The sequence below is a fragment of the Mustela lutreola genome, chromosome 13 (genome assembly GCF_030435805.1).
Source record: "Mustela lutreola isolate mMusLut2 chromosome 13, mMusLut2.pri, whole genome shotgun sequence".
Classification (NCBI taxonomy): Eukaryota; Metazoa; Chordata; class Mammalia; order Carnivora; family Mustelidae; genus Mustela; species Mustela lutreola.
Genome location: NC_081302.1, coordinates 5461105 through 5487901, shown reverse-complemented (window position 1 = coordinate 5487901; position 26797 = coordinate 5461105). Strand labels below are relative to the sequence as shown.

At 39.8% G+C, this 26797-nt stretch overlaps 1 protein-coding gene across 3 annotated transcripts; it reads right to left on the bottom strand.

The window, feature by feature from the left end:
• Positions 1–1148: 1148 nt before the first annotated feature.
• ARGLU1 (arginine and glutamate rich 1) lies at positions 1149–26797 on the bottom strand. 3 transcript variants are annotated; one of them, XM_059144629.1, is made up of 4 exons: positions 26161–26778; positions 18013–18238; positions 15637–15720; positions 1149–2024 (listed from the first exon to the last, which is right to left on the bottom strand). In XM_059144629.1, the coding sequence occupies exons 1-4, from the start codon at positions 26505–26507 to the stop codon at positions 1860–1862; spliced, it is 822 nt and encodes a 273-aa protein (XP_059000612.1). In that variant the 5' UTR covers positions 26508–26778; the 3' UTR covers positions 1149–1859. The 3 variants fall into 3 exon arrangements, 2 of the variants coding, with proteins under 2 accessions (XP_059000612.1, XP_059000614.1); XR_009347097.1 differs by lacking the exon at positions 1149–2024 and having other exon boundaries at positions 15660–15720; positions 16148–18238; positions 26161–26793; XM_059144631.1 differs by lacking the exon at positions 1149–2024 and having other exon boundaries at positions 15660–16205; positions 26161–26797.

The window sequence follows — 26797 nt, the reverse complement described above, 5'->3', positions numbered from 1 at the left end:
CTACTCTCTTAGATACAATGTTTATAACACTTGTAGAGCAAAACATTTTTTAAATAAACATTTCCCAAAACTTGAATACACAGCCTAAGAACAATGGATCTGCACCAAAAAAAAAAAAAAAAAAAAAGGTACATTAGGGGAAAAAAAAATCATGAAATAGAGCTAACCTCTATTTAAAGGTTAAAAAAAAGATTCATTAGCAACCTATATTCTTTAGGTAAATAAAGTGATTGTTTTAGAGTAATAGGTATTGTGTTTATAAGGCAGTTCTCACTACAGTTCATGCCTACTTAAAATTCTACCTTTAAAGATATTTAAGCTGATAGTATTGTTCCTTACCACAATTAGACTCACTGAAGAGCTCAAACTAAAGCAATAGCATTTTTCTTAGCATGCACACACAAAATAATCTACCGTTAGTCATCTCATTAGCTTTTGTTTCACTTGGAAAGAGTGATCAAATGGTCTTAAAAATACTGGAGAACATTCTCTCTACTTTGATGACATGTTTATGCATCTCAGGTATATCTCTCTCTTCAATAAATGTTTTAATACCAGTAGACTTAAAACAAACATACGTAAAGATAAATGAGGCAGAGTCTAGTGTATAAGAGTCATCCATAAGGTATCACATGCAGAAACAAAACAAAAACTGGTAAGAAGTTTAAATGTGTTTGTCCTGAAAATAAACGTGCAGGCACCCTACAATGAAGAGGATTTGACTACCTTAGCCTTTTGTGAGAGTACAAAGCTAAGTTCTTTCTGATGGCCCACGTGGAAAATAATCTAAGATTCTATAAATTTTTAGAAGCATTTTTCTAGTCTTTTATTAAGTAATAATTTGTGGTAGTAATACTTATATCCTAAAACAGAGGCACAGGATTGAGAATTTAAATCTTCTGGGTGCTTAGTCTTTCTTACAGGTAATACTGAAGTCTTAATTGCCATAGCAGCATAAATTAGGTATTTGTAAAAATAGCCATTAAATACTAGTCCAGGAGTATATTTAATGTACATATAAATCCTACGTTAAAAGTATAAATGAGGAAATAGAGTATAGTTCTAGGATTTCTAAACTGTTGACCATCAAAAAGTAAACCACCCTCTTTAAGACTTAACAGAACTTTAAAAAAAATTGCTTCAACATATGAATTTAAGACTTTACTTTATTCAGCAAAATCATTTATTTACACAATGGGGAATGCTGGTTTGATTTTGTCAATGAAATAAAAACAAACTGAACAGAGACAATACTGAATGTATATATATTTTGTACCAGAGCTGACCAACGGTTTCCTTACCTGTATCAGGAACATCAAGAGCAACAGTCTCACAAGGACACTGGTTTAACAATACACCACAGAGGTCCAGTAACACCCTGGGAGCGTCCAATGCAATTTCCAACTTTTTCTTTTTTTATAAATATATAAAAAAACAAAAAGTCAGCAAAACCAGCATTATGATGTAATAATAGACAGAGTATAACTCTGAAGTCAATGGGTCAGTAAAAACCTTATCAGACCATCCAGTTTACAAAGTGATCTGCTCTTCTTCAGATCACTAATACAGAATCCAAACAGATGAAAAATAGATCACTTTCTAGAAGACAACAATGATCTGATAAGGATCTGACTTAATGGAAGTTTAAGGGGGGGGATAAAAAGGAATGCAGAGCATAGCCCCTATTAGAACAAGCGAACTTTTCCAGATTTTCCGAATTAAAAAAACAAAAACAAAAAACAAAAACAAAAAACAAAACAAAACAAAAAAAAACAAAAACAAAACAAAAAAACCACTTCAACATGAAGCTACCATACAAAGTTTTTCCATTTTTCTTTGTAAAAAGTTCAGTTTGCGATTTAATCCTGGGTTTTTAGTGAGAAGGACAGTTTGGGCCTGGACTTCCCCTTGCCCAGGATAATTTTTTGTTCTTCTTTTTGCTGACGTTGTCGCTCTTGTTCTAGTTTCATCCTTTCCTCATGAATCTTTCTTTGTTCTTCAACAATTCTCAACTGCTCTTCAGCCTGAAAGTAAAAAGTAAACATCAGAACCTTCTGTGAATTTGTCTTCTAATAGTAATACTGGGAGACCATGTGACCGCTTACAAACAACAGTATATTGAATAAAACCCTCCTACGGTCACACACAAAGTGATCAAGGAAAAAACAACGAGGAATTAGAAAAGAACTTCTTATTAATTCTGCCTACATTTTCCGATTTTGTTATGAAAAATCAGAAAAAAAAGCACTTACCTATTTTGAAAATGGCAATTTCAAAATCATGTTTTAAGATCAGCATAGATTTTGTCCTACTGACACTTTCAGTGCATCAGATGAAGAGATTTTCAATCATGAATAAAGGCATAGATTTACCCAAAGAGCAGGTCATCTATCAATTACTACAGATTTATCATTAGAAAGACATAAAAGAGTTTAAAGAGAAAAATCTCTACTGGGGCTACAAAACATTATCAATATACAACCAAGAAATACTAAGGACCCCTTTCTCTGGAGAGAAAAAACTTCAAGACCCTTTTCACCTAGGTGACTACAAAATGCTTTTTTTCCCTTTCAAGTGGACACTGGCATAATTAACTTCTGCAGGGCTTCAACTCCTTCAGTCTTCCACAACCAACTCTCTTCCTGTGCTGTATTGTATACACATTTCCCGTCGTCACCAAAAAAAAAAGTTCAGGCAATTCTCCTTCTCCCTCCTCATCAAGTCTCTCCCTGCTGCCCCCACCAACCCCCACACCCACAGCCTTATTTCTCACCCCTCCCATCTCAAGGAACATTAAGGCAACATGTGCTGGTGATCTCGATGTCAGAAATGGTGTGGGAGGGTATGTGTGAGGAGGGGGGCGGGGTGGCTCCTGCTTCTAGTGGGCAGAGGACAGGCATCTATTAAATATCTGACAATGCACAAGTCACCACCCCCACCCCACCCCCCGCCGCCGCCGCCAACAACAAGGAATTATCTAACCCTCAATGTTAACAGGCCTAAGGTTGAGAAAACCTGCTCTAATTTGGGGTTTTAAACCTCAGGAAAATCACTATCTGACCTTCAATTTAAAAACATTCACTGCATCCTCTGAATGCTTTCCTATTCCCAAAGTCCGATTTTAAAGTCATTGCTTCCATCTCCACTATTCTACTAAAATGGTTTTCTAGACGGTCAGAACTACAATGCTTAATGACCTCTTTATTCATTCTTCTGTTCATTTGAACTTAGGTCTTTCAAAAATTTTCTCCCCTCCCACGTTAACACGAAACACTGGTGACTCAAAACATTAAGGCTCTCCACCTGTTCACTCATGTTTATCTGCACTGATAGGCTTTTTGTTCAGAAATAGTAACATTCAATGTGACTGCATTACAGGCTTTATGGCAGAGGACAGGAAAGGTGACGGACTCTGGTATGCAACATAAAATGTTTACAAAAAACAAACCAAACACCTGACTTTTATATACCAACGTAACACAAAGAGGTCTGTTTTACTTTAAGATGGTGAGGATGTAGACAAAAAGATAGACAGACAGTAAGGCAAAAATCCACTGTAACCAAGTAAAGGTCAAAGATAAAGATCCAAGTTTTGTTTTTTTTTTAAAGATTTTATTTATTTATTTGATAGACAGAGATCACAAGTAGGCAGAGAAACAGGCAGAGAGACAGGAGGAAGCAGGCTCTCCAAGGAGAAGAGAGCCCGATGCGGGGCTCGATCCCAGGACCCTGGGATCATGACCTGAGCGGAAGGCAGAGGCTTTAACCCACTGAGCCACCCAGGCGCCCCAAGATCCAAGTTTTTAAAAAACTGAGAATGTGGTCAGCTGGCAAGATGGAAAACCCAACAGACAGATGAAATAGATCTTCCATCTCTCAGATCTTGTCCCTAAGCTACAGCTGGCTAATAGGCGTAGCTACTGGACACACATCAGGGAGACCTCTGGGAACCTTCAAAGTTCAACATGTCCAAGATTCAAATCCCCCAAACCTAACCACAGAATAAATTAGCCCTTTCTATGACCTTCCCTACCACCACGCATATTCTGCAGCTGTCTTCTGTCTCCTCCCTCCACCCGGACAGGGGCAAACAGCCAACCCGTCGGTTATCACCTCCTTCATGCTCTCTCTTCCGCGGCGACGGCTCACCTGCAGCTCCATGTGCACCGCCACCGCACCAGCGCGGGGCCCCACCTCCTTCAGACACTTCACGGGATTTCTGTGTTCCCAGTCTCCTCATCCACCCCACAGAATATGCTACCAAGTCTCACCGTTTTGGAACATCATTTTGTTCCTCCATGCCCTCAAGCTTCTAGTGACTTCCACCATGTGCAATATATGGACTAACTTCCCAAACGAGCAAACTATTTAAGACTTTCTATAATCTGGCTCTCACTGTATATACACTACACACTGTTCTTTCTCGAATCATGCTCGGTTTCTATCTTGCCTCCCCTCTCCTCTGCTCGTGCGTTCCTCCCCCCTACCGAAGCCTTACCTGTACACCCACTTCAAACCACCACTCTGGCGCTTAGACTTCCACTGATTATTACAAGAGAAAAGAATTAACTGCCTTTGATCATCTTTAGGAATTCATATGCCAATTCCTTTATCCACTTGTAACAAATCATCAGACATTTGGGTAAGAGTTTGGCAAAGTGCGATTAAATCAAGGTAAAGAATCTTCACTGTGTGTCCGTGTGCCTGAGAAACCCTTATGACTATTAACATTGAGACTCACTCTTCCCTACTCTTCCAACTCAGCCCTTAGAAAAGCAGGTTAGAACCTTGAGAAGGATCTGAACATCACACCTAACCCTTAAGAGAAATCTAAAATTACTATCACACTGACAAATTCCAGAGATACACACTGCTATCTCATGAAGAGTACTTCGGCACTACTTACCAAAGCTCTATCTTCATAATGCTTTTACCCAGTAAATGAATTTCCCGGAATAGATCCTATAAATAACACTTGCATACATGCAAAATTGAACAACGTTTTTTTAAAGCAATGTAGCTTTCAAAAGACTGGAAACACCCAAATATTCCCCAACATGGGACTTCTAAACTATGGAAAAATCTATACAATAGAATACCGTGTAGTTAAAACAAACACAACAAAAAATAGGAATCACTACATACTGAAATGGAAAAATCCCCAAGTTACACTGTTAAGAAAAACAAAGTCCCAAACAGTCTATATATAGTATACTATTTCTCTGCAAAAAGGGGAGAATAAAAATACGTGTATTTATAAATGCTAAAATATGCATTTTAAACTCTAAAAAAGACAAAAAACATAACTGAATATACCCTTTAGACATGGTAATGAAAAGTAGGTGGATGGGGGAAAAAGATATAACCACTTATTTTTCTGAAAAATTAATTTGAATGATGTGATCCCATGACCTAAATTAAAAACAAGCAAGATTTTTAAAGCAAAGTCATTTCCTTCATCGATAGGAAATACTAATTCTATACTGAAATTAACTTTAGGTTGGGTAAAGAAAAAACAAGTTTCAATTTCAGTGACGTCTACAAATACAGGAGATAAAAGAGTGTGAGTGTGTGTGTGTGTGTGTGTGTGTGTGTAAGGGATGCCAGAATTTCTCTGGTTCTCCCTTAGTGTTAAACATATAGTGCCTATTGTAAGTACCTGATAATGAAATGATTTTTAAAAATGAAGAGAGCAGGTGAATATATCCTGTCTTTATGTATAAATATTTGTATTCTGTTCCATTACAGCTTTAAACGAAGCATAAATGCTATTCAATTACACCACAGCAAAGACAGACTAGCTAAGCAAAACCCAAAGCCTATTTTAATATAGTGCTTTCTCAAATGATGAAAATCCGTCTGTGAGGTCTGAACCTACACCTTCTCTGCTAAGTATTCTTCTAAACCTGAGCCTCCCTCTGTAATCTGACATGCCATTTCCTTCCTGATGACCCCACTTGCGAAACATGCACTCCTCCTCCTCTAGCCTTCTGTTGTTTCGAACGTATGCAAAAGCAAGCACTATGCCAGGGGTGGGGTAATGTGTATGGGTCCGCATACAGACGGACAATACTAAGCTCTGTTACATGGGTTCCATGATGGACATCACAGAGGCCCAAGAAAAAGCTAACATCCACCATATCAGAGCCACGAAATTAGGGTAGGCCTTCCTACACCATGAGTCCCGAGCCCTCACAAAGGTGGCCTTCAACCTTGCACCTCCATTCCGAAGAGTGACTGGTGAGATGAAATACCTGAGAGCAAAACAGGCCATTCTAGCAGGAGGACCTATTTACTCTCCCAGTACCTTTTGCCCCACTCCGCCTTTACCCAGAGGGCCCAGTGCCTTTATTAAAATCACTCATTTCCGGGGCACCTGGGTGTCTCAGTTGGTTAAGTGTCTGTTTGCCTGACTCAGGGGTCATGATTCCAGGGTCCCGGCATTAAGCCTGCATTAGGGTCCCCGCTCAGAGAGGAGCCTGCTTCTCCCTTTCCTCCCCACTTGTGCTCTCTCTCTCACCATCTGTCTCTCTCAAAAAAATAAATTAGATCTTTAAGAAAATTATTCTTTCCTAAGCCTTTTCCTTCTCACATGTTCTAGAATACTGTGCATCAAGGTGATCCTGATGTGGAAATCTACCCTCTATTCAAAATGCATATGAAATTTTATAAAGTTTTAAAAATACAAAGAGAAGTATTTGGTATCAGAAGGAATTACAAAAACGATAGGCAAGAATGAAAAGTATTCCAATTAGGAAATCCTGCCGCTACACGGAAATAGTAGTGGGTTTCTACATTTTAACCTTCCCAGACACATACCTATTCCACTCCGCCGTTTATGATTCTATGATTCATCCTCCCCTCTATAACAAGAGTAATGTATATCCCACTTCAGCTAAGCAATGAGAAAATATTAAAAAGAAATTTGATATAATTAATTCTGACCCTTAGCAAACTACAGATCAGTAGAATGTTCTAAACTTATTAATATACAAGGTTAAAAAAGTAACACACAAAAGGATTAAAAAAAGCAATCCCTACCCATGGCAACTTGGTCATTCTGACAATTAACTCTTACAGTGCATACTGTCATTATAAGATAGTAGCTACCATCTAAAAAGAATGCCTATCACCAGCCACTCTTCCTAGCCCCTTTCCTTCTCAATTTAATTGCCCAGTTATTAAATATGTTTATAATCTTAAATATATTTTTGGAACTTCAACCCAGTGTGACATCTCCTGAGACTGAGTATTACCTGATGCGGAGACAACGAACGGCTTCAAGAAGGAAAGGACAAGGAATGGACAACTGAGATTGACACGGGATCCTCGGTACAAGAATCCCTGTCCTCCAGAGGTCTGGAGACAGCTCTGGGAAACTGCCAGAAGAGCAATCTCAAACCTTCAGCATTTTATCATTTATGTCCTAAAATTTCACAAAAAATGATCTCGTCCAGATGCAGCTCTTTTAATCTTCTATACCCCCAATTCTCTTTCAACTCAGTTCTTCCGTTTGTCTTGGTCGTTCTTTCGCTTTTGTGGAAGTTTCTGAAGTGCTTGCTGACACGTGGCTGTCAGCAAGACGGCATCTTCTCTGGTTCCTCTATCAGATTTTCTCCCCTTCCTTTTTCCTCCACTTCCTCCTTCCTCCTCCTCTCACTGTATCACTCAGCAAGTTCATTCTCTCTTTGGTTCCTACAGCCACCTTACCAATCAAGCCCCATCTTCGGATGGGTTTTTCAGTGGGTTTCTGGTTGACAATGTCCTTCAAGCCACCCTATACGATGCTAATACACTAACATCCAAAAGTTTTTAAAAAATTGTTGCTGAAAATACCTTAAATGAACTTTTCATCGTATCAACTAGAAACATGCCTCTCACTGACTACACATCCTTCCATAACTCCCCCATTTCATTTCAAATTAAAATAGTTTTTAAAAGATTTTATTTGAGGAGACAAAGAGAGAGAGAGAGAGCACAGGCACACAAGCAGGGGGAGCAGCAGGGGTAGAGGGAGAAGCAGACTCCCCACTGAGCAGGAAGCCTGACACAGGGTTCGGTTCCATGAACCCAGAATCCTAATCTGAGTTAGAGGCAGAAGCTTAACTGACTTGAGCCACCACCCTCACATTAAAATATTTATACTTTTTAAAAAAGATTTTATTTATTTATTTGACAGTCAGAAATCACAAGCAGGCAGAGAGAAAAGGGGAAGCAGGCTCCCTGCTGAGCAGAGAGCCCGATGTGGGGCTCAATCCCAGGATCCTGAGATCATGACCTGAGGCAGAGGCTTAACCCACTGAACCACCCTGGCGCCCAAATTAAAATATCTGATTGACATTTACATTTGATGCCATGCCATATTTGCCTGTTTCTTACAATGTGTAAATACATCAATATTAACTGTCCTAAATACTGTGCTTTTAACTTTTCTATGCTCACTGTAGTAAAGAAGGTCCGTTCTCTTTCCGATTGTATTAGTTTCCTGTAGCCACTGTAACAAAGCTGCACAAACTGGATACCTTAAGAGAACAGAAATTTATTCCAGAGGCAAATAAGTCCCGAATCATTATTACTGGAACAAAATCAGGGTGTTGACAGGGCCACCTTCCTCCTGCAGGTTCTCAGAGGGAATGTGCTCCTTGCCTCTCTGAACTTCTAACGGCTGCCAGGACTTCCTGGCTTGCCACATGTATTGCTCCAATCTTCAAGACCAGCATCTTCACATCTCTCTCTGTTCTGTGCTCATGTCACTTTTCCTGTATGGAAGTCTACTGGGAATCTTAACAGTCTTTTCATCACTGTGTCCTCCTGTCCCTTTCAGTCCAAGCTGGCAGGGTTTCTGCTGATACAGCAACCCTGAAAACACTGTGGATCTCCCACATCTGGCAGGCCATTAGACAAGAGGCTCCTCAACGATCTTTCCTGGATAAATCTCATTTACTCGTGGCATTTGCTAAAGTGGCTGAGGGAACCTATACCTATGAGTCACATGCATAATCTCTTCAGCCCTTGCAAATGGCTTGTCCAGTCATAATCTTGGTCTTCTTTCCAGAGTTTTTCTAACAGTAATAACCAACTTTAGCATCTTCTGTAATCTAGATAGGTTGAAATTTCCTCCAAACATCAAGTGCTCTTTCCTTTTTAATTTATCAGTTTATTTATCTATTTATCTCCTTGAGTTTTACTATCAACTACCAGAGGAAAGCAGGCTGTACGCAACACTTTATACTTAGAGTATATATTTACTTAGAAATACCTTCAGTTAAATAACCAATTTCAACCCTTACAAGCTCCACCTTCCACACAGCTGTAGGGCACAGTCCAGCCGGGTTTTCCACCAGTAGACAATGAGGACCTCCCTTCCCTTCCAGCGTCCAGTAACATCTTCATTTGTTGTCTAAGCCCTTACCAGAAGCACCTTTGAAGTCCGTATTTCTACCGACAGTATTTTTTAAAGCAGTCTAGGTATTTTCTATCATATGCTTCAGAACTCTTCCAACCTCTGTCCAACTTCGAAACCACTTCCAGATTTTTAGGCAACCAATTTCCACAAACTATGTAGCTCAAAACAATGTAAAATTATTCTGGAGGCTAGAAATTCAAAATCTGGATCACTGGTCCAAAATCTGAAGTGTCAACAGGGCTATGCTCCCTCAGGAGGCTTGAGGGGAAAGCCTATTGCTTGCTTCTTCCAGCTCCTGGTTGCTGCCTGGATTCCTTGTCTTCTGACCACATCACTCCAATCCTCAAGGCCAGAATCTTCAAATCTCTCTCTGCTCTGTCTTTAGCCTTCTCCTTTGTATGCACAGTGTGGTAAAAAAAATCTCCTTCTGCCTTCTTCTTGTAACGATACATATGATGGCATTAAGAGCACGGTGGATGATGTGGGATTAACTCAAGATCTTTAACTTGATCATAATTGCAAAGACCCTTTTTTGGGGACACATTAGGTAACATTCAGAGATTTCAGAGATCAGGACATAATACCACATGGGTTTTTTGTTGGTGGGGGGGTTATTTTCCAGAGAAATTTCTAAATTGCAAAGTGAGATCTACCTTAAGTTGGTGGAACACTTTTCACATATAATCAACTTCTACAGATGGTCCTATTTTTTTTCATTTCTCAAAGCAATGATGAACATGGTAAATCCCCTATTTTGCAAGTGGGTAAGGAGAAAACTATTTTCATTATTAAGGAGCAAAAATACACTGTAGACTTATGATTTGCATATATTTTAAAACTTCGAGGGCATGTGGATGGCTCAGTCAGTTAAGTGTCCAACTCTTGGTTTCAGCTCAAGTCATGCTCTCAAGGTCACCAAATCGAGCCCCCATTAGGCTCTTGTGCTCAGCATGGAGTCTGCTGGGGATTCTCTCTCCCTGGCCCTCCAGCCTGTGCACTCATACTCTCTCTCTCCCTCAAATAAATAAATCTTAAAAAAATAAAAATCAAAAGTTCCCAGTTAAAATTAATTTTATATCATCATAATGTAGTAATTTTTATAACTGTATTAGAAATTGTCAGTCTCTTATTATAGTTCAAGTATTCACATGCAAAGTAACCAGGTTCCATTTTACTACCATCTTCCTTCACCAGTGAATAACCTGAAGGCCATTTTCTACTGATACAGCCTCCGGAAATGACATTTAATTCCAAGCAACTCCTATCACTTTTCTTAGTCTGTTTCCCTTTCTGGGTAAGTAAGATTCTTACACATTTCAAAATAATACCTGGGCTTTTCCCAGACACATCACAAAAAATGTGTATGGAAAAGAGGAGCAAAAAAATTTTTAGGTATCATTTTTAACATTTCTTCAAAAAGTTTAAATTCTCCCTTGTATTAACAAGGGCCTTTCAAATATTTGAAGATAGTTATGTACTGCCAATACTAAGCCAGAACTAGAAACCAATCTGCCAAAAGGCCAAATCCAGTCAAGCCAAACCACGTGTGAATTAATTCTTGTTTGATGTTATGAATAAAACGTGTTGAGTAATATTCTTTTGCCTCCTACTGAACCAATAAAATCAAGCATCCTGACAAACAATTTGGAATGTGCACAAAAACTACCCTCGGTCTGGAACACCTCATAAAAATTTTACATACGGGGGGGCACCTGGGTGGCTCAGTCAGGTTAAACGTCAGCCTTCGGCTCAGGTCATGATCTCAGGTCCTGGGATGCAGTTCTACATTGGGCTCCCTGCTCACAAGGATCTTGCTTCTCTATCTCCTCCCCGCCCACACTCTTTCTCAAATAAATAAAATTTAAAAAATAAATAAATAAAAAAAATAAAAAAGAAAAGAATTTCACATACAAGAGAGCCCATGTGGCTAAGCTAACGCAGTCCTCATTACCGTCATTACTGCAATCAATGTGAACATTTGTCACAAGGACCTACTTATAAGTCCATTGAAGAGTGGTTTATATTTACTTTCGTAATTATTTTTATGTGATCATGAAAGTGATGTATGTTAGTTGTATAAAATATAGGAACTGGATAAAAGTATACAGTTACATATAAGTCTCACAATAGAGACTACTAAGCATTTTGGCATATTTTTCCATCTACTAAACTGTGCAAGTATACTTTTCAAATTAGCAAGATCATGTATACATAATTTTGTTTTTAGCCTTTTGCCCTGTATTACCAAATACTTTTAGACTACTGAAAAGCCAACTATAAGCACAGGTTATACTTCATCTATAAACCTGCAAAATTTTCACTATTCTAAATAACATGGTGAGAATTTTTTTCTGTATTACCTTATTTGCATCTGATGCAGTTTTCACAAGATAAATTCTCAGAAACAGATTTAAGGTTGCTGATATTTACTGATTCAGTCCTATTTTCTAAAATGGCTATGGGCCATTACACACTCCCTCCATTACCATAGAAAAGGTCTCTCTATACCTTATTCTTGCCAAAACTTGGTGCTAATGAGGAAAAAAAAAAGTCTTTTCTATTGGTATTTACTTATACAGAAAAAGAAAAGCGTGTGTGTGTGGCGGGGGGAGTCACTTCTTAGTTTTCCTACAGAAGCTGGGATACTGGGATGTATTTTCAAGAATTGATTATAGCACTCTTCATTCTACTTGTGTAAATTCTCATGTATATCTTTCACTTTTTCCATGCGGGAGTCAGTCTTCTTTACTGACATGTAAGAAATTGTTGCATTATTCTTTCATGGTTATGTTGTTTAAGAAATCTCCCCCAGGGTACTATCTTTTCCAACCTGTCTTTAATCTACTTTCAGACAGCGTCTACCATTACTTATCCCACAAACTTCTTACTACACAGAAATTTGGTTTACCACCATAGCTATTACTGCGCCTAGCCCACCATCCTCGGAGAGCCCACACACTCTTGCCTTTAATTCCACAAAATCCCCAAAAGGCCTCTGCCAGGCTTCATTTCCTCACACTCCTGCACCCACTGTAAATTCAATTCCTCACAGGCCACTGAGGTTGGGCTCATGGGGTTTTTTCCAGGAGGTTCCCAGGCCACCCTGAGGCAGTTACGCCAATTACCACACATCCCACTACCAAATACTTTCCTATTACTTTTAACTTTTCCTGGGACTGTCCCTGACTCCACCATTAATACAGTAAATACTTCAAGAGAACTTAAGTTCTTGTCCATTTTTATTTCCAAATTGCTTTTCAGACACAGTAACGTCTCAGTACAGATTATGTGAATAGTTAAGCTTGACTACTGCCTCTTTCTCCCTTGCCCTCTAGAAGGAAGAATGCACCACTTTCTTCTCCTCATACAATGCAGCGGTCCACATTTCCAGCATATTTATGACGTCACAAAGCAAACGGAACTGCTGGTGCGACAAGATAAATGAGCACTACTGACATAACCAGGACAAGTCCCATGCTACCTACAACACTAGCACACTCTCCTTCCTTTCTTAAATACCTACTCTTCTAATGGAACATTCAATATAGACCATGTAATATTTCCTAATAAATTGGTAAAAAGATAAAAACAAACTTGCTCAAAATCGAGAGGATAAGGAATGAACAAAAACTAAAGAAATCCCATATGTGCCTGGCATCTTTATGCAGCAACATTTCCTGGTCTTCTCCAACACAAAGGATGCTCCACTTTCCCTGCAAGCCTATGACTCACTGCCAACAGAACCAAGTAAAAATTAATTTTGTCCAACGTGGACAATAATTTCTTAAACTTCAACTTTATAATATATAGGAAATCTATGAGTTCTGTCCAAATCCTTACCAAATATTCTCAAATTCAAACTTCGTTTCTCCAAGATATCTTTTCACTAAAGTCTACGGATAACATGCAGTCAAAATAATGTCACTATATAACCTATTCTATCAAGCTCAAATGTTCTAGAACACCACTAGTCTAAGTACAGCTCATGAATCAGCAACAGTCTGCAAACTATAATGGATCTATAACAAGATATGTAGAAACCAGAAGTGTTTAAGAAGCTTTTATAGCCACTTGACCTCATTTTTCTAGTAACTTATCTTAATTATATTTTGCAAAGTAGAGGTCTGAGACAAATTAGGATTAAAAGACAAGAACAAAAATTGGCCAATTACTACCACTTGCGAAGAAGCACTGCTCTAGAGTAAGCTTGCTAATCTTTTCCCAGTAATGACATACAGAAGTCATATTTTTAATTTTAAGATCCATGTTGGTAAACAAAGAAAGCTGCCAAAAGGAACATAAAGAGCCCAACCAAGTTCCCCTAGGCACCAGACAGCCCAGATCAGAAGGGATCTCTCGGCAGGATCTAACAAGTTGAGGAGCTCTGCTCTGTAGGTCACTGGCATTCCAGGAGACCCAAAAACTGAACTCACCAGGCTAACGAATTTTTTATCACACTCTTAACGGGAATTCTGTTCCACCTGCTTGGCAATTCTGATTCACCATGTTAAATACCAACTATACTGTTCCTCCTTTCTGGAAATATCCGTGCCTTAAAAACCACTCTGTATTTACCTTTCAAGTTCAACCTTCCAAACTCAAATTAAGGTTCCTTCTTTCCACCTTCCTTCCTTCCTACCGACACTGAGCTTTTCTTCTCATACAGCATTACTAAAAAAGGTATGATCACAGACTAACTGATGATCATGTAGTGATATATCTTATAATTACTCCTCATCCATTCACAGTGCATCACCATTCACAGGGCTTTTGCTACCTTAAGAGGTTTTAAGGTATTTTCATGCCAGCCTTTTTAATAGCCAGGACAGCAGTATTAGCGAAGAATCCATAGTGTCATCATGCTAAGTTGCTTCAGGTATTTCCAGTACTGGCTTTTCTCTGGGGTATGCTATCTTTTAAAATCTCATGCTTTAGAATTAATTGCTCCATAGTTTTAAGGTTATGTAAAAAGTTACCGTATCAACTATAGGACACATTACTTATGGTCCTTCTCCTTCACCCCTACTCTCCTTGGGATTCAGTGTCAATTAATGACTTAGCCCAACTCCGATCCTTTTCAGTGCCTTTATCAACAGTCACTAGAATTTCTTTTTCTCTAAATCATCCACCTGGTGCTTACAACTTGCTCCCCACCCTCCAAGTCAACAGTATGACTTGGCAGCAAGTGTCTCTTACAGTCTCAACACATTTCTAACTAGACAAAACTTCTGAAGATGTCTAGAACCAAGACTACCTCCTGGGCCATGTCTCTAGTCCTGGGCACTCGACAGCACTCATCCCCTATTCACCCTAAGATTCCTTCCATCTCTGACTTACATTCTTACTGTGAAAGAGAATTCCTATATGCTACCTTCAAGGGAAAAAGAAATTTTTCCTTCCAAAGCCCATTCTCCTTTTGTTTTTTGGCTTCCTTATATCCACAGTCCTTTAATTCTAGCTTACTTTATCATACAGAGACTGCTTCAAAGTATATACTCTTAAATGGAAAAACCTAGGACATCAAAATTTTTGTTCTACTTTTTCACTCCACTTCAAATACTAGTCTGTGCTAAAAACAAAGAAACAAACCAAAAACTCAGAAAGCACTAAAAAACAGAACTGAGAGGAAAAAAACAGATTAGTTCTTTTTCTATTTTTTAAAAAACTACCTCAATATTCTTATATTGGCTTCTTTATTAAAATGTTTAAATTGCTCTGAATCACCTTTTATATTCCCAGGTTATAATTACTTCAGTCTCCATATTCCTTGCTAGATTGTAACTTGGAATAGGAAAAGAGCTTATTAGTCTGATACACTTACTACCAAACATATGCTACCTACTTTACCTAGTAAACAGGGTAACTAATGTGAAGTGAAATGCTGCATTTTAGTTTAAATACTTCCAAAACCTTTGCTGTTATTGTTTAGGCGTAAATGTAAAAGAAAAACTTTGGAGTGGGGTTAGTCCAAATCTCCCAGAAAACCGGTCTTAAACCACTGCAAATCTTAGAATTTTCTCCATATATAGAATTTCTGGATAGCCGCAGTTAAGATTCCTCTGGAAGACACTTAATAAAATCTAGTCAACCATTCCGGCTCTTGCCTCAAATCCCTGAAAAGGGCCCTGAAAACTCCAAGAAATATGTCAGTCATAGAGCACAAATCATCCCATAAAATCTGAAAAAATAAAGCAAATACAGAATACTTTTCACGTATGCTTCATACATACCAGTTTGGCTTGTGCTTCTGCAATTTTTCGATTATTCTCTTCCAGTATTCGCTCTAGCTCCTCACGTTTTGCACGTTCTTCCTCCTAAAGGGGAGGACATGTTAAGATGTTAGAAAAACAAAATGTTTATTTTTACTGATAAATATTTACTAATCTTCCTCTGAACTTTTTTGATCTGACTTAGAGGGTAGCTATATAGCTACCTTCTGTCTGACAAATGATAAACTGTGCAGCCACTAAAATTTGTTGCTAGCACGAAATTTAAATCATCCCTCCCAGTCCAAACAGCAACCGACTAAACCCTCCCTAATGACAGTTTCCTGGCAATTATTACTAATACTTTAATATCACACAAATCAACAAGGACAACTACAAAACTGGATAGTATTTACCAAATTAAAAAAATAATATATAAAATATAAATAAAGTGAATATTTGTCTCACCAATTATGTATACCTACGTATTCTTTACCTATACTCCTTTAATCAGCATTAAAAGTTGAATATTTACTGTCTTGTCCAGTGTCCTGCAGAGTGTGCTCCTCGGCTGCCATACGCGCCAGCTTCCTCTTTAAAATGATTTGTACTGTTAGCTTGGCAATACCTGCATCAGCAGCTCAACCATTTATAAAGAAACAACATACAAGGAAGGCTGAGCTGAGGAATGCAGATGTTTATGGTAAGAAGGAACAAAAAATGTAATTCATCATTCCTAAGGCAAACAATTAATAAGAAAAATACATTTACTGTTAGTGAAAAATACAAATGGTAATCCATACTTCATGGAACTAAGGGCTCTTCCATGGGGAAAATGGACTTAACATTCAGATGTTGACAATTTCTAAAGGCAGCTTATCTTGTCATCTACAGTCTGAACTGAGATTCAGGAATCCAGGGGGTGCATGGTCCGGAAATAAAATTCTGTAATTTATTTTTTATTGGAGAATTTAATGAGATTTTATAATGCAAACTATATGAAGATTGCTTGATGGTTTGGGCAGTGCTCAGATCACAGCATACATATTCAAATGATTTTAATATTTGGAAAGATTGTCAGAGGGTTGTGTCCGTGTTAAAAAAAAATTGTTAATATGAAACAAAAAGCAAACGAAGAGAAAAAAATCTTCCTATGATTAATAACTCGCTACAAGATAGCACCATTACTCCAAAATTATCTTCATTATCAAAAGCACTGATATAAATAAAATTTCATACATTCAATTGCACAGTCTGTGATAGCTACCAAATACAGACACATGTATCTACTTAAAGACAGCACAAGGGAAAATGCATTTGAAAAGCTAAGCTTACTGGAAAATAAGAGAGATTTAATACGATGCCAACTTGTCCACCATAAGGCCAAGATTAACAATGATAGGAGACACATATTTTGAGTCGAACATTTAAGTTCAAGAAAAGAGAACTACAGGATTTTCTATGGCATACACCAATGGAATTCATATTCATTATGCAAACTACGTCAAGGGACACTCAGGGCCGTGAAGTAATTTGCCTTAAGTGTTTCAGTGACTTTCAACAAGTTTTAGGAACCTGGAGTAATCAGTGCAAATAAGCCATAAAGCTTCAGTAGCAAATTACTGTCTCACAGAAAGACATTTTCAACTTCTGCTCCAGCTGCTGATAAAACAAATCATGTGTTTAGCTTGACTCCAGACAAGGACAACCTGTTCCTTCATAACTCTCTAGAGAAAAAAAGGAGTTGTTAGTAGATACTAAAAAAGTGGATGAATAATCTGGACATTTTTCCTAAAAAGATTCTTTGAAACACATTAGGAAAATGGAGGGCCTTATGATCAGAGTGCTAGAATTAGTCCATTGTGTTGAAGCAGGATTTAGGGTAGGGGGTGAGGGGTAAAAGGACAAAAAGAAGAGCAAGAAAACCTATGCATCAAAAGCAGGTGCTGTCACTCAATGTCGGGCCCTGCTCTCTGTAATCTGACTGAAGGCAAACCGCCTCTCAGAGTCTAGGCAGTAAGAATGATACACAGAGAAGAAGAATACACATCCACAGGCGGATTTTCACCTTTTCCCTTTACCGCTCCCTGTCTCCCTCCGCCCTCCCAAAAAAGAATGTAAGTCCTGCAGCCATGGCAAAAGTTTCAAACACTTCTCAAATATGTAAGTCAGTTTCATTAAATCAAAAAGTATCCTTGAATATGTTTTATGAAAATAACTTTTAAATATCAGTCAGCACTTCTGAATAAGGCTAAAAAATTAACTTTCGCAGCAATGTTAAGTTTAGATGAGAAAGGAATTAGTCTGTATTCCATCTCTTTCTGAACTGAGCAGGAGGCACACCCAACACTGAAAGTTTTGCCATGGACTGTCTCTACTTTCCAAACGACCGAGCGTTACCTCTCTGGCTTTTTGGGCTGCAAGCTCAGCTTGTCTCTGTCGCTCGAGTTCTTCGAGCAACTGCTTTTCCATGATGCGCTTGGCTTCCTCCACCCTTCGGAGCACTTCTCGCTCAATTTCATCCTTCCTTTTCTCCAATTCTTCCTCTACCCTTTTTGCCACTAATTCTTCCACTCTTCGTGCTGTTTCTTCCTCGATGAGTTTTTCTTCTATTTCCTGCTGCCGACTGGCAAACAAAGGAAAAAACAATGACTCAGATAATATAAGTAAACCTAACAAAACAAGATATAAATCTGTCAAACACAAAGCCTAATTTTAAAATTTTATAATTCATTTTCATGCAACATTCAAGGAAATAGAAGATACCCAAATTAAGGGATATAGAAATTCAAGTAAGTATGAAGTATTTCTGTTTTCTATCACTTTCTAAGTACAAAATGACTGGTATGTATATGAAAGGAGCTTAGTTCATTAGTTTTCATTTAGAAACTTACAGTAAATCTGAAACAAGAATCTACTTTTTTGGTATCAACTTCATAATGAAAAGACAAGCTGTTGTTAATTGTACAGATTTGCTCATTTGCCAATGCACTCAGTCTAAGGGTTAAGCTACAGAAATCAAAAGAAAGTACTATGTAGCAAGCTATTCAGACAAAGTTCACCCCTCTCCCCCACTTCCACTAGCAAAATCAAAATAAATACAGACTAAAAAAGATTCGGACTGCTAAGGCAATGTAGTGTTAACTTTTACTGAAAATACAGGCCAACTTAATTCAGGTCCTGAACCTAAACACCTTTTACTGTACCTTTTCTTTCTTTGGTTAATTGATTTTTCAATTAAAAGCTCTTCAAGAGATGGGAAAGTGGGTGAAAATACATTGTCAGTTCTAATAAAAAGTTCAATGAAGCATGATACTGTTTTAATTATTTTAATCACATTTAGAGATTATGAAAACAACTTAATTACTCAAAACGAAATTCTGCACTGAAAATACTGACATTTACCAAGGCACTACAGTGTAAACCATGCACATTATCATGTAAACCATGATACCCAATATGATAGCTCCTTGGTCACATGTGCTTAGTCTGAACTGAAGATCAGTATGAAGAAAATGTATAAGAAATCTAATAGCTATTTGTATTTGGTTACATGTTAAAATAACAACATCTTAAAAACTGAGAATATATTAAAATTAATTTCACTGGTTTCTTTTTAATGTGGCTACTGGAAATTCTTAAATTACAGATGTAGCTCACATTGTATTTTCTATTAAACTGCACTAGATGAGACAATAATTTGTGTTAAATTAATAAATTCAGAGGCTCTGGAAGTATATCTAAATCCCAAGAAGACAATTTGTTATTAGTAATGCTTTCAACTTTCTCACAACCCACAAAATTAAATACAACTGTAACCTTTGTATCTTTTGATGACTCATAAATATGTATGAGCCAGTCATTCAATTTACGTGTTTAGTAAAGACTTTATAGCATCTAAGTGACCTTTAAACACCCAAATCCACTTCAACTAAACTCTATTTTGGGGGGTTGATGCCAATTTGATTCAAGTGCTTTCATTCTCAACTTCTGTTAACTTATTCTCAGTGATACCATATTAATACCAGTGTATCTCTAGCATTGTGATTCATTTCAGTTCCTGCATTTATAATCTGTTTTTCTGTCAAGGAGATAGTAGCTACTTGAAAGAATACAATTTTAGGTTGTAGATATATGCAATACCCATTCTGAAGACTCTGTTGCTTGTTTCTTAAATATTTCCTCCCAACACTAAATTACTGATTTTTATCTAAAAAGATACGAAAGCCTAATATGTAACTATGCTCCTTTTCCTTTTGAACTTCCAAAAAAATACAGTTTAAGGTAGTTTCAAGGAGCCTTTATTTATAGCAGCTCAATAAAAGAGAAAGCTAGCTACTCCCAACACTAAAATGAATTGCTAGAAATATCTAAAGGAAATGAGGCAGTGATTTCAGAAGAAATTAAACTACATTTCAAATATAAAGATTCTGGCTTCTCTACTTCATCCAAAGAGAGAAATATGAGCTGAAATAAGTAAACCTGATAATTGCTGAACAGGAATGATGGGCACATTGGGGTTATAATATTCTCTCTACTTTTGTATATATCTCTAAGTTCACATAATACAAAGTTTTAGATGTATATAGGACTCCCACAAACATACTTTCTTTGCTAGTTGGTTCTTATGGTATTAGTAAATGTAAAGAAGCCTAAGAAGAAATTTTATTTTAAAATGTCAAAAATGGTACAATTCAACTCTTAAGGACAATGTCAAACAGTTTCAACTAAAACTTTCAATATAAGGTAAAAGGAGAGCGAAGAGCGGAGAAGGCTTTAGGTTAGATTATCATCAGAAAAACTGCCAAACAACTTAGGAATTTGGTAAAGATGGAAGACACTTGATACATATTCAGCGTTTTTCAAGCAGTCCCTAGGTAACAGCAGTAGCACAACGGCTAATGGGGCCACATTTCCAGAGTTGGTCAGTAAGGAGAAAAAAGACTAAATAAATTAATTCAGTTTATTACTTACTGCAAAAGTCAGATCAGCACGGTGTGAGCTCTCTCTCTGGTCCCACTCATGGACACCAAACCCGAGGGGCCAGATGACCACAAAAGTGGGGAGCAGTGGGGAGCTCTGCTGCTAAGGAGTCCATCTAAGGACAGCGCAGTAGTTTTATAGCCTGAGGGAGGGCAAGGGGAAAGTCCCAACCTCCAAGGAGACGGGGAGGATGAGAAATGGCCCAGTGGAGTTTCTCACCAGGCTGCTTATCTCCCTTTCTTCCTAGAGGAACCACAGGACATACCACCATGACTGTAATTAAGCCCTTCTGCTGGGTTCCACGTGGAGACAGGCAAGGTCAGGGCGCCACAGCAAAACTGCTCCCCTGCAAGTTTATCAAGAATGGGATTTTCTGTTGTTGCTGTTATTCTCAGTATAGTTAAAATTACCATTTCAGTAATCAGAAAAAAATTTTTTTACAGAAATTTTTCAGTTTCTGCCCTGAAAAGTATTGCTTCAATTCCCCTCTCCCCTCCCTTAAGTAAAAAAACAAACAAACAAAAAATGTATAACTGAATTAAAAATGAGCCTGTCATTACTGATGAAAAATGTATTATCATAATCAATGATAAAGTAGCTCTGAGACTCATTCTCATAAGAGATCCTGAAGCTTTCTTGGAAAAAAACACTTGTTCATAAGTACTTCACAGAGTATCATTTAGTGTCACTGCCCACCCGCTGCTGCGAACCTTCCTCACAGGAACTGTCTGTCACTCTCTTGATGGTTAGGGTCCCTAAGCTTTTCCTCAGGCTCCTCTGCTGAATACATTCCCCGACTAAGAATTTGTACCACTGATGAAGCTTCCGTTTTCAATGGAACTAGTATATAAAACATTAGGCACCCATTTTCTCCATGCTTTCAGAAATTTAAACACACCAGTCACAACCAATTTAAAATGTCAACTATTAAAACAGCAAGGGCCAGGCAATACAGTACGGAGTATGACTTTGTATACAGCAACTGGCCATATTATTATTTTAAATATAATATACATAGAAATATTTTTCAACACAGACTCAACCCTAGGAGCTTACTTCTAGGAAGTGCTTCATAACATCAGCAAACAGCAGTAATTTGGTATTGACATGGGACCAAATACTGTGCCAACAGCTTTATACACCATGTCATCGATTACATCTCTGATGGTTCGTTCCTCAGGCAAAGAACAATTTCTTAGCTGGGCTCCAGCTCACAGCATTTTGCTGAGATGACTCCCAACCTAGGTGGACTCTAAAGCTCATCATCTCAAGCACCACACTACCCTACACTGTTTCTCCAGGACAAAAGTGAAAGGCAAAAGCATACGGGAAGATGTAACTACCAAATTGGTTGTTTAAAATTTTTTTTATCAACATCAACTAGATCTTATGCCCTAATACTTTGTCTTAGAGCCCTAACTTCCCCAAAAGGCACAGTTCCACATACTGAATTTGCACATAAAAGCTGCTCTTTGCTCTCAAGATGAGCTCTTCAAGTATTCTGAGAATCACTCGTATAGATCCCAGTTCAGTTTAGATACTTTAATTTAGAAGGCTCTTAATCTGTCATGCAGTTGAACATTAAGCATAATCAAACATAGATTAGCACAGGCTACAGTAAATTATTATACCATTAACATTTACTGATTTGCTCCAAGTCATTTACAGCCACCCGTGTTTTTCAACATGCACAGTTAATACAACACTCATAAAGCATCTCAAAAGAATACATAAGAAATGGCTGGTACACAGGAGAGAGGTAGAACTTTTGAACTCAATTTTGAAACATGTGAATTAGCTATTCAAAAATGAGGAAAAAAAGGTTTAATGCTTAAGGTCTACCTTTCACAGTATTAATGTAACTCATAACTTCCTAAATTTACCAGGCTCGATTTGGTTCCATGTACATAAATTTTATGACCCAACATTATTTACTGATACCCACTGTACGCCAAGTACGTCAATACTGCAAATGCAGTATTTTTCTGATCTTCATAATAAGCAAGACCTGTATCTCTGTTTCAGGAAAAAGAAATCAAGTTCACAGATGATTTATTCAAGGTCTCACGACTATAAAGAGCAAAGCAATTTGGTTTCCAATATTACCAAACTTTCTAATTGGTTAAGCCCAACAGAATAATCTAATTTTGCTGTCTGGCGGTCTCTCATCTAACACTGCATCGCTTCAAGCACACGGACACGGTGCATTCTCCTGACATCCCTTCTCTGCTTCCAGGAAGCACTTGTCTTCCTCCAACAAACATTCCCTAAGGTTCTTTCAGTCCTCTGAACCAGCTGCTCTTTTGCCTCCATGCTCTTCCTGGGTCATTTCATCTCCTCCCCAACATTTCTCCCAGGCCTCAGTCTCCCGTATCAACCAGAGATAACCTCACCATATCCAGATGTAAGAGCCCACAGTGCAAGTGACAAATGGAAGCTCCCCTTGATTTTTCCTTGTCTTCCATCCACCAGGTTTCTGACATTTTAACTGTCTGCCACACAGTTACTTAGACATTTGGTAGCTGAGGTGCAACAGCCACAATAGAAACATGAGAGCCAACATTCATGTTTTATTTCCCGTATGTTCCAATCCAGTTTTATTTGCACTAAGTGTTTCTTAACTCTGTCCCTCTTTTCCATTCCAATAACCACCACCTCACTACATCTATGTGGCTTTACTGCAACTAGTTATCAATCCTACAGCATTTCGTGCAGGTTTTTGGGGGAGAAAAAAAAGCCCACACTGTTCACCTCCTGAAAACTTTTCAGGTTTCTAGGATGAAATCCAAGCTCCTTAATATTAGGCACACAAGACACTTCTCGTAATTCCCAGCCACTATGTACCTCCCCAGTCACTCCATGATTTTAGTCCTTACACACCTTGCTCCACTCGACGTTCACTGTTCAACCGCTCTTTAGGGCCATTCCCCTCTTCTCCCCTCCTTCACTAGACCATGAGTGGAGGGGACTCCACTTTGGCCCACAGGAACCTTCTTGTGCCTCGCCTGACAGTCTCTCTTATTTTCTCTTCATCTACCACCCACCATGCTTAGAAGGTGCCTACCTATCCATCATCTCTCTTTTTATGATCACATGATGATCACTGAATTTACCACACTGTATTATAATGTAGCTACTTCTAAATCATTAAAGCTTTTTGGACAGGGATCAATTATCTTTATATTAACAACACCTAGGATAGTATCTGGCACTTATTAAATACTCAATAAATTGTTAGCTGAATCATGAGCTAATCTACAGAGACTTGTAGACCTACAACTACTTATGCCCATTTTCATGGCTCCAAAACCTAGGTCTTCCCATTGTTCCCTCTGTTATTTCCAAGACATTACACCAAATTAAGGAGTACCTGCTGCATGGCGCAGAGGAATTCAGAGTATAGATGTCTGCTAGCTCTCCTCCCTTCATAAATGCTAATGGCAGTTCGTTCCTTCTGTCAACTTGGAACTATACAGCTGCCCAATTTTCTCATGTAATCCCTGTATTTTGTCTCTACTATTCATGTGTAGCTTGCTAAACACTTCTAATTATTCTTTGCATACCAGGTTTCTTTCATTTTTCCCACAAGTCTTAGCTTTCTAGTGAATGGCAAATCATTTCTCTTTGGACATCTGTTTTCAAATGGAAAAATTATCTCAGAGATGTCTTCAGTAATCTTTCAGATGTTCATCTGCTGACATTTGAGAGCTGCATTTTTACAGCGAAGGATCTTGTTCCAGACCAAAAAACCTGGATTCTATACAATCAAGGTTGTGAAACAATTACTTGTATTTGGTTTTCATATACAGATACATATATCAACAGTTCTACGTAAAGAGAAAAAGGTATGCAGCAAAATAACTCTCCTGGTACTGCTTCCTCTGTAGTATTATTAGTGTTCCAGTCCTATGCCTCTTAACTTTGCTTCTCAGAAACACTCTGCTGGGGACGCCTGGGTGGCTCAGTGGGTTAAACCGCTGCCTTCAGCTCAGGTCATGATCCCGGGGTCCTGGGAATGAGTCGCAAATTGGGCTCCTTGCTCTGTGGGGAGCCTGCCTCTCTGCCTGCCCGTGTGCTTTCTCTCTTTCTGACAAATAAATAAAATCTTAAAAAAAAAAAAAAAAAGAAAAGAAAAAGAAAAAGAAAAGAAAAAAACACTGCTGGAAAATTTACATAATACAAACCCAAACATATAAAATTTTAAAATCCCTAGGGGCGCCTGGGTGGCTCAGTGGGTTAAAGCCTCTGCCTTAGGCTCAGGTCTTGATCCCAGGGTCCTGGGATCGAGCCCCGCATAGGGCTCTCTGTTCAGCGGGGAGCCTGCTTCCCTCTCTCTCTCTCTGCCTGCCTCTCCGTCTACTTGGGATCCCTGCCTGTCAAATAAATAAATAAAATCTTAAAAAAAAATTTTTTTTTTATATTTAAAATCCCTAGACAACTCAGTACACATGTATCTGTCCCAGGAAAATCCTAAATTCAGTTAACTTTCCTGCTTCATGTGCACTTTTCTACACATGAATTCAAGAACTGAAGAAGACGGTTGGTTAAAGAGGGAAAGTTTGCAAACTAACTTTGGGAAATGAATACCCAGAGAATCAAAGGACCATGGTCTTAAACCAAAACAAAACGCCGCATTTTAAAACCAAAAGATCAGTTTGGAATTATTTGCACCTACTCTTGGGTCTAAAAATACCCGAGAGGACTCTTTCAAAAATACTTTTACCCAAACTATATTTCAAGCTGGGAACCTTACCGTGACGCTGATCTTCCCTAAATTAAGTTCTATATGTGAGCAATGTGAAAGTAAAAGCAAATACGCAAGTGCCTTTTAAATAAAAGTATACTAAGAAGGAAAACGAACAGCAGGATTGCACTGAAGTTTGCCGCAGAGGATTATAAAGCAACGTAAATAAGAAGTGTAAGGACGCGAGTGAGTTCCGATTGGGACGGTGGTTAAGCAGGTGCATTCAAGTGTCGAAACTCATGGTACTTGTGTCTCGAGTGTGTGCATTTTGTCTCTGCAGCTCACAAAATGACAAACACCCAGCAGGTTCGAAGAAAAAAAAAGAAACGCAGGCGCGACCATCTTTAACAAAAGGAGCGCACTAACGGAAAAGGCATCTGGGGGTGTCCTGCGGGAGCCCTGGCGCCTTATTCCCGCGGAAGCCCGGTCCCAAACGGAGGCTTCGGTGCGGGACCGCCGGGGCCGGCGGCGACCTGCTCCCGCGGGCGCACTCCTGCCGGCGCCGCACCGGCCGGCCGCGGGGCTCCGCACGCCGCCCCAGGCGCGCACCCCCGCCCTCCCCGGCCCGAGCCGCGCTCGCACCGCACTCCCGGCTCCACCCCTGCTTCCGGCACTCGGCTCCTCTCGCGCCAAAATCGCGTTCCCCGCTCCGAGCCTGCCCTGCGCAAGCCCCACGGTGCTCCTCCCCGGCCGCCTCGTGGGCCCGAGCTGCCCGCGGCCTCCCGCCCGGCCGCGGGGCACCCTCCCGGCGGGTTCCTGCGACCCCGCCGCCCGCCGCCCCCACCCCCGGCCGCCCCGCCCCTCCCCCCGCGGGCGCTCACATTTTTCGCTGCCGCTCGAACTCCGCTTTCTTCTCCTCCTCCTCCCGCTTCTGCTTCTCGTCCAGGCTGCTGCGCTTGCTCACCGTGCGCCCGAAGATGTCAATGCGGTCGGGCGGGGACGACGCGCGCTCCCGGTCCCGCTCGCGCCGGGACACGGCCGTGTTGGTGGAGCGCGAGCGGGACCGCGACTCCCGCCGCCGGTTTCGCTTGCTCTCCCGGGATTTGGAGCGCTTCCGCACGCGCTCCTTGTCCCGGGACCGCGACCGCGAGCGGCTCCGCTTCTTGTTGTGTTTGCTGCTCTTGGTGTGTTTGGAGCGGGACGAGCTCCGGCTCCGAGACCGGCCCATCCTTCCGGGCGACGCTGTGACTAACCGCTGGCCTCGGGCCCCGCACGCGTCCCACCGCCCTCGCTCCCGCCTCCGGACGCCGGCTGGCCGTGCTGTCGAGACCGGGGGAAGGAGAGCGGTCAGCCAGCTCACTTTATACCGCTCGCTTAGGTCGACGGCCGCCACGAAGGCCGCCTCCAACGACAAGGCCGCAACGCCAGGAGTTGCAAAGATGGCAGCCGCGGCAGCACCGGCCGCCCTCCCCACAATGCCCCGCGCGGAACGCGCCGCTACGCGAGCCCCGCCCCCTG

Excerpts from the sequence above, each read along its gene's own strand:
- ARGLU1 (XM_059144629.1), bottom strand. The coding sequence starts at position 26,507 with ATGGGCCGGTCTCGGAGCCGGAGCTCGTCCCGCTCCAAACACACCAAG. Across the intron at positions 15,721-18,012 it reads CAGCCCAAAAAGCCAGAGAG|GAGGAAGAACGTGCAAAACG; the intron begins GTAACGCTCGGT and ends CCTCCCCTTTAG. Across the intron at positions 2,025-15,636 it reads CAGAAGCACAAGCCAAACTG|GCTGAAGAGCAGTTGAGAAT; the intron begins GTATGTATGAAG and ends TTTTACTTTCAG.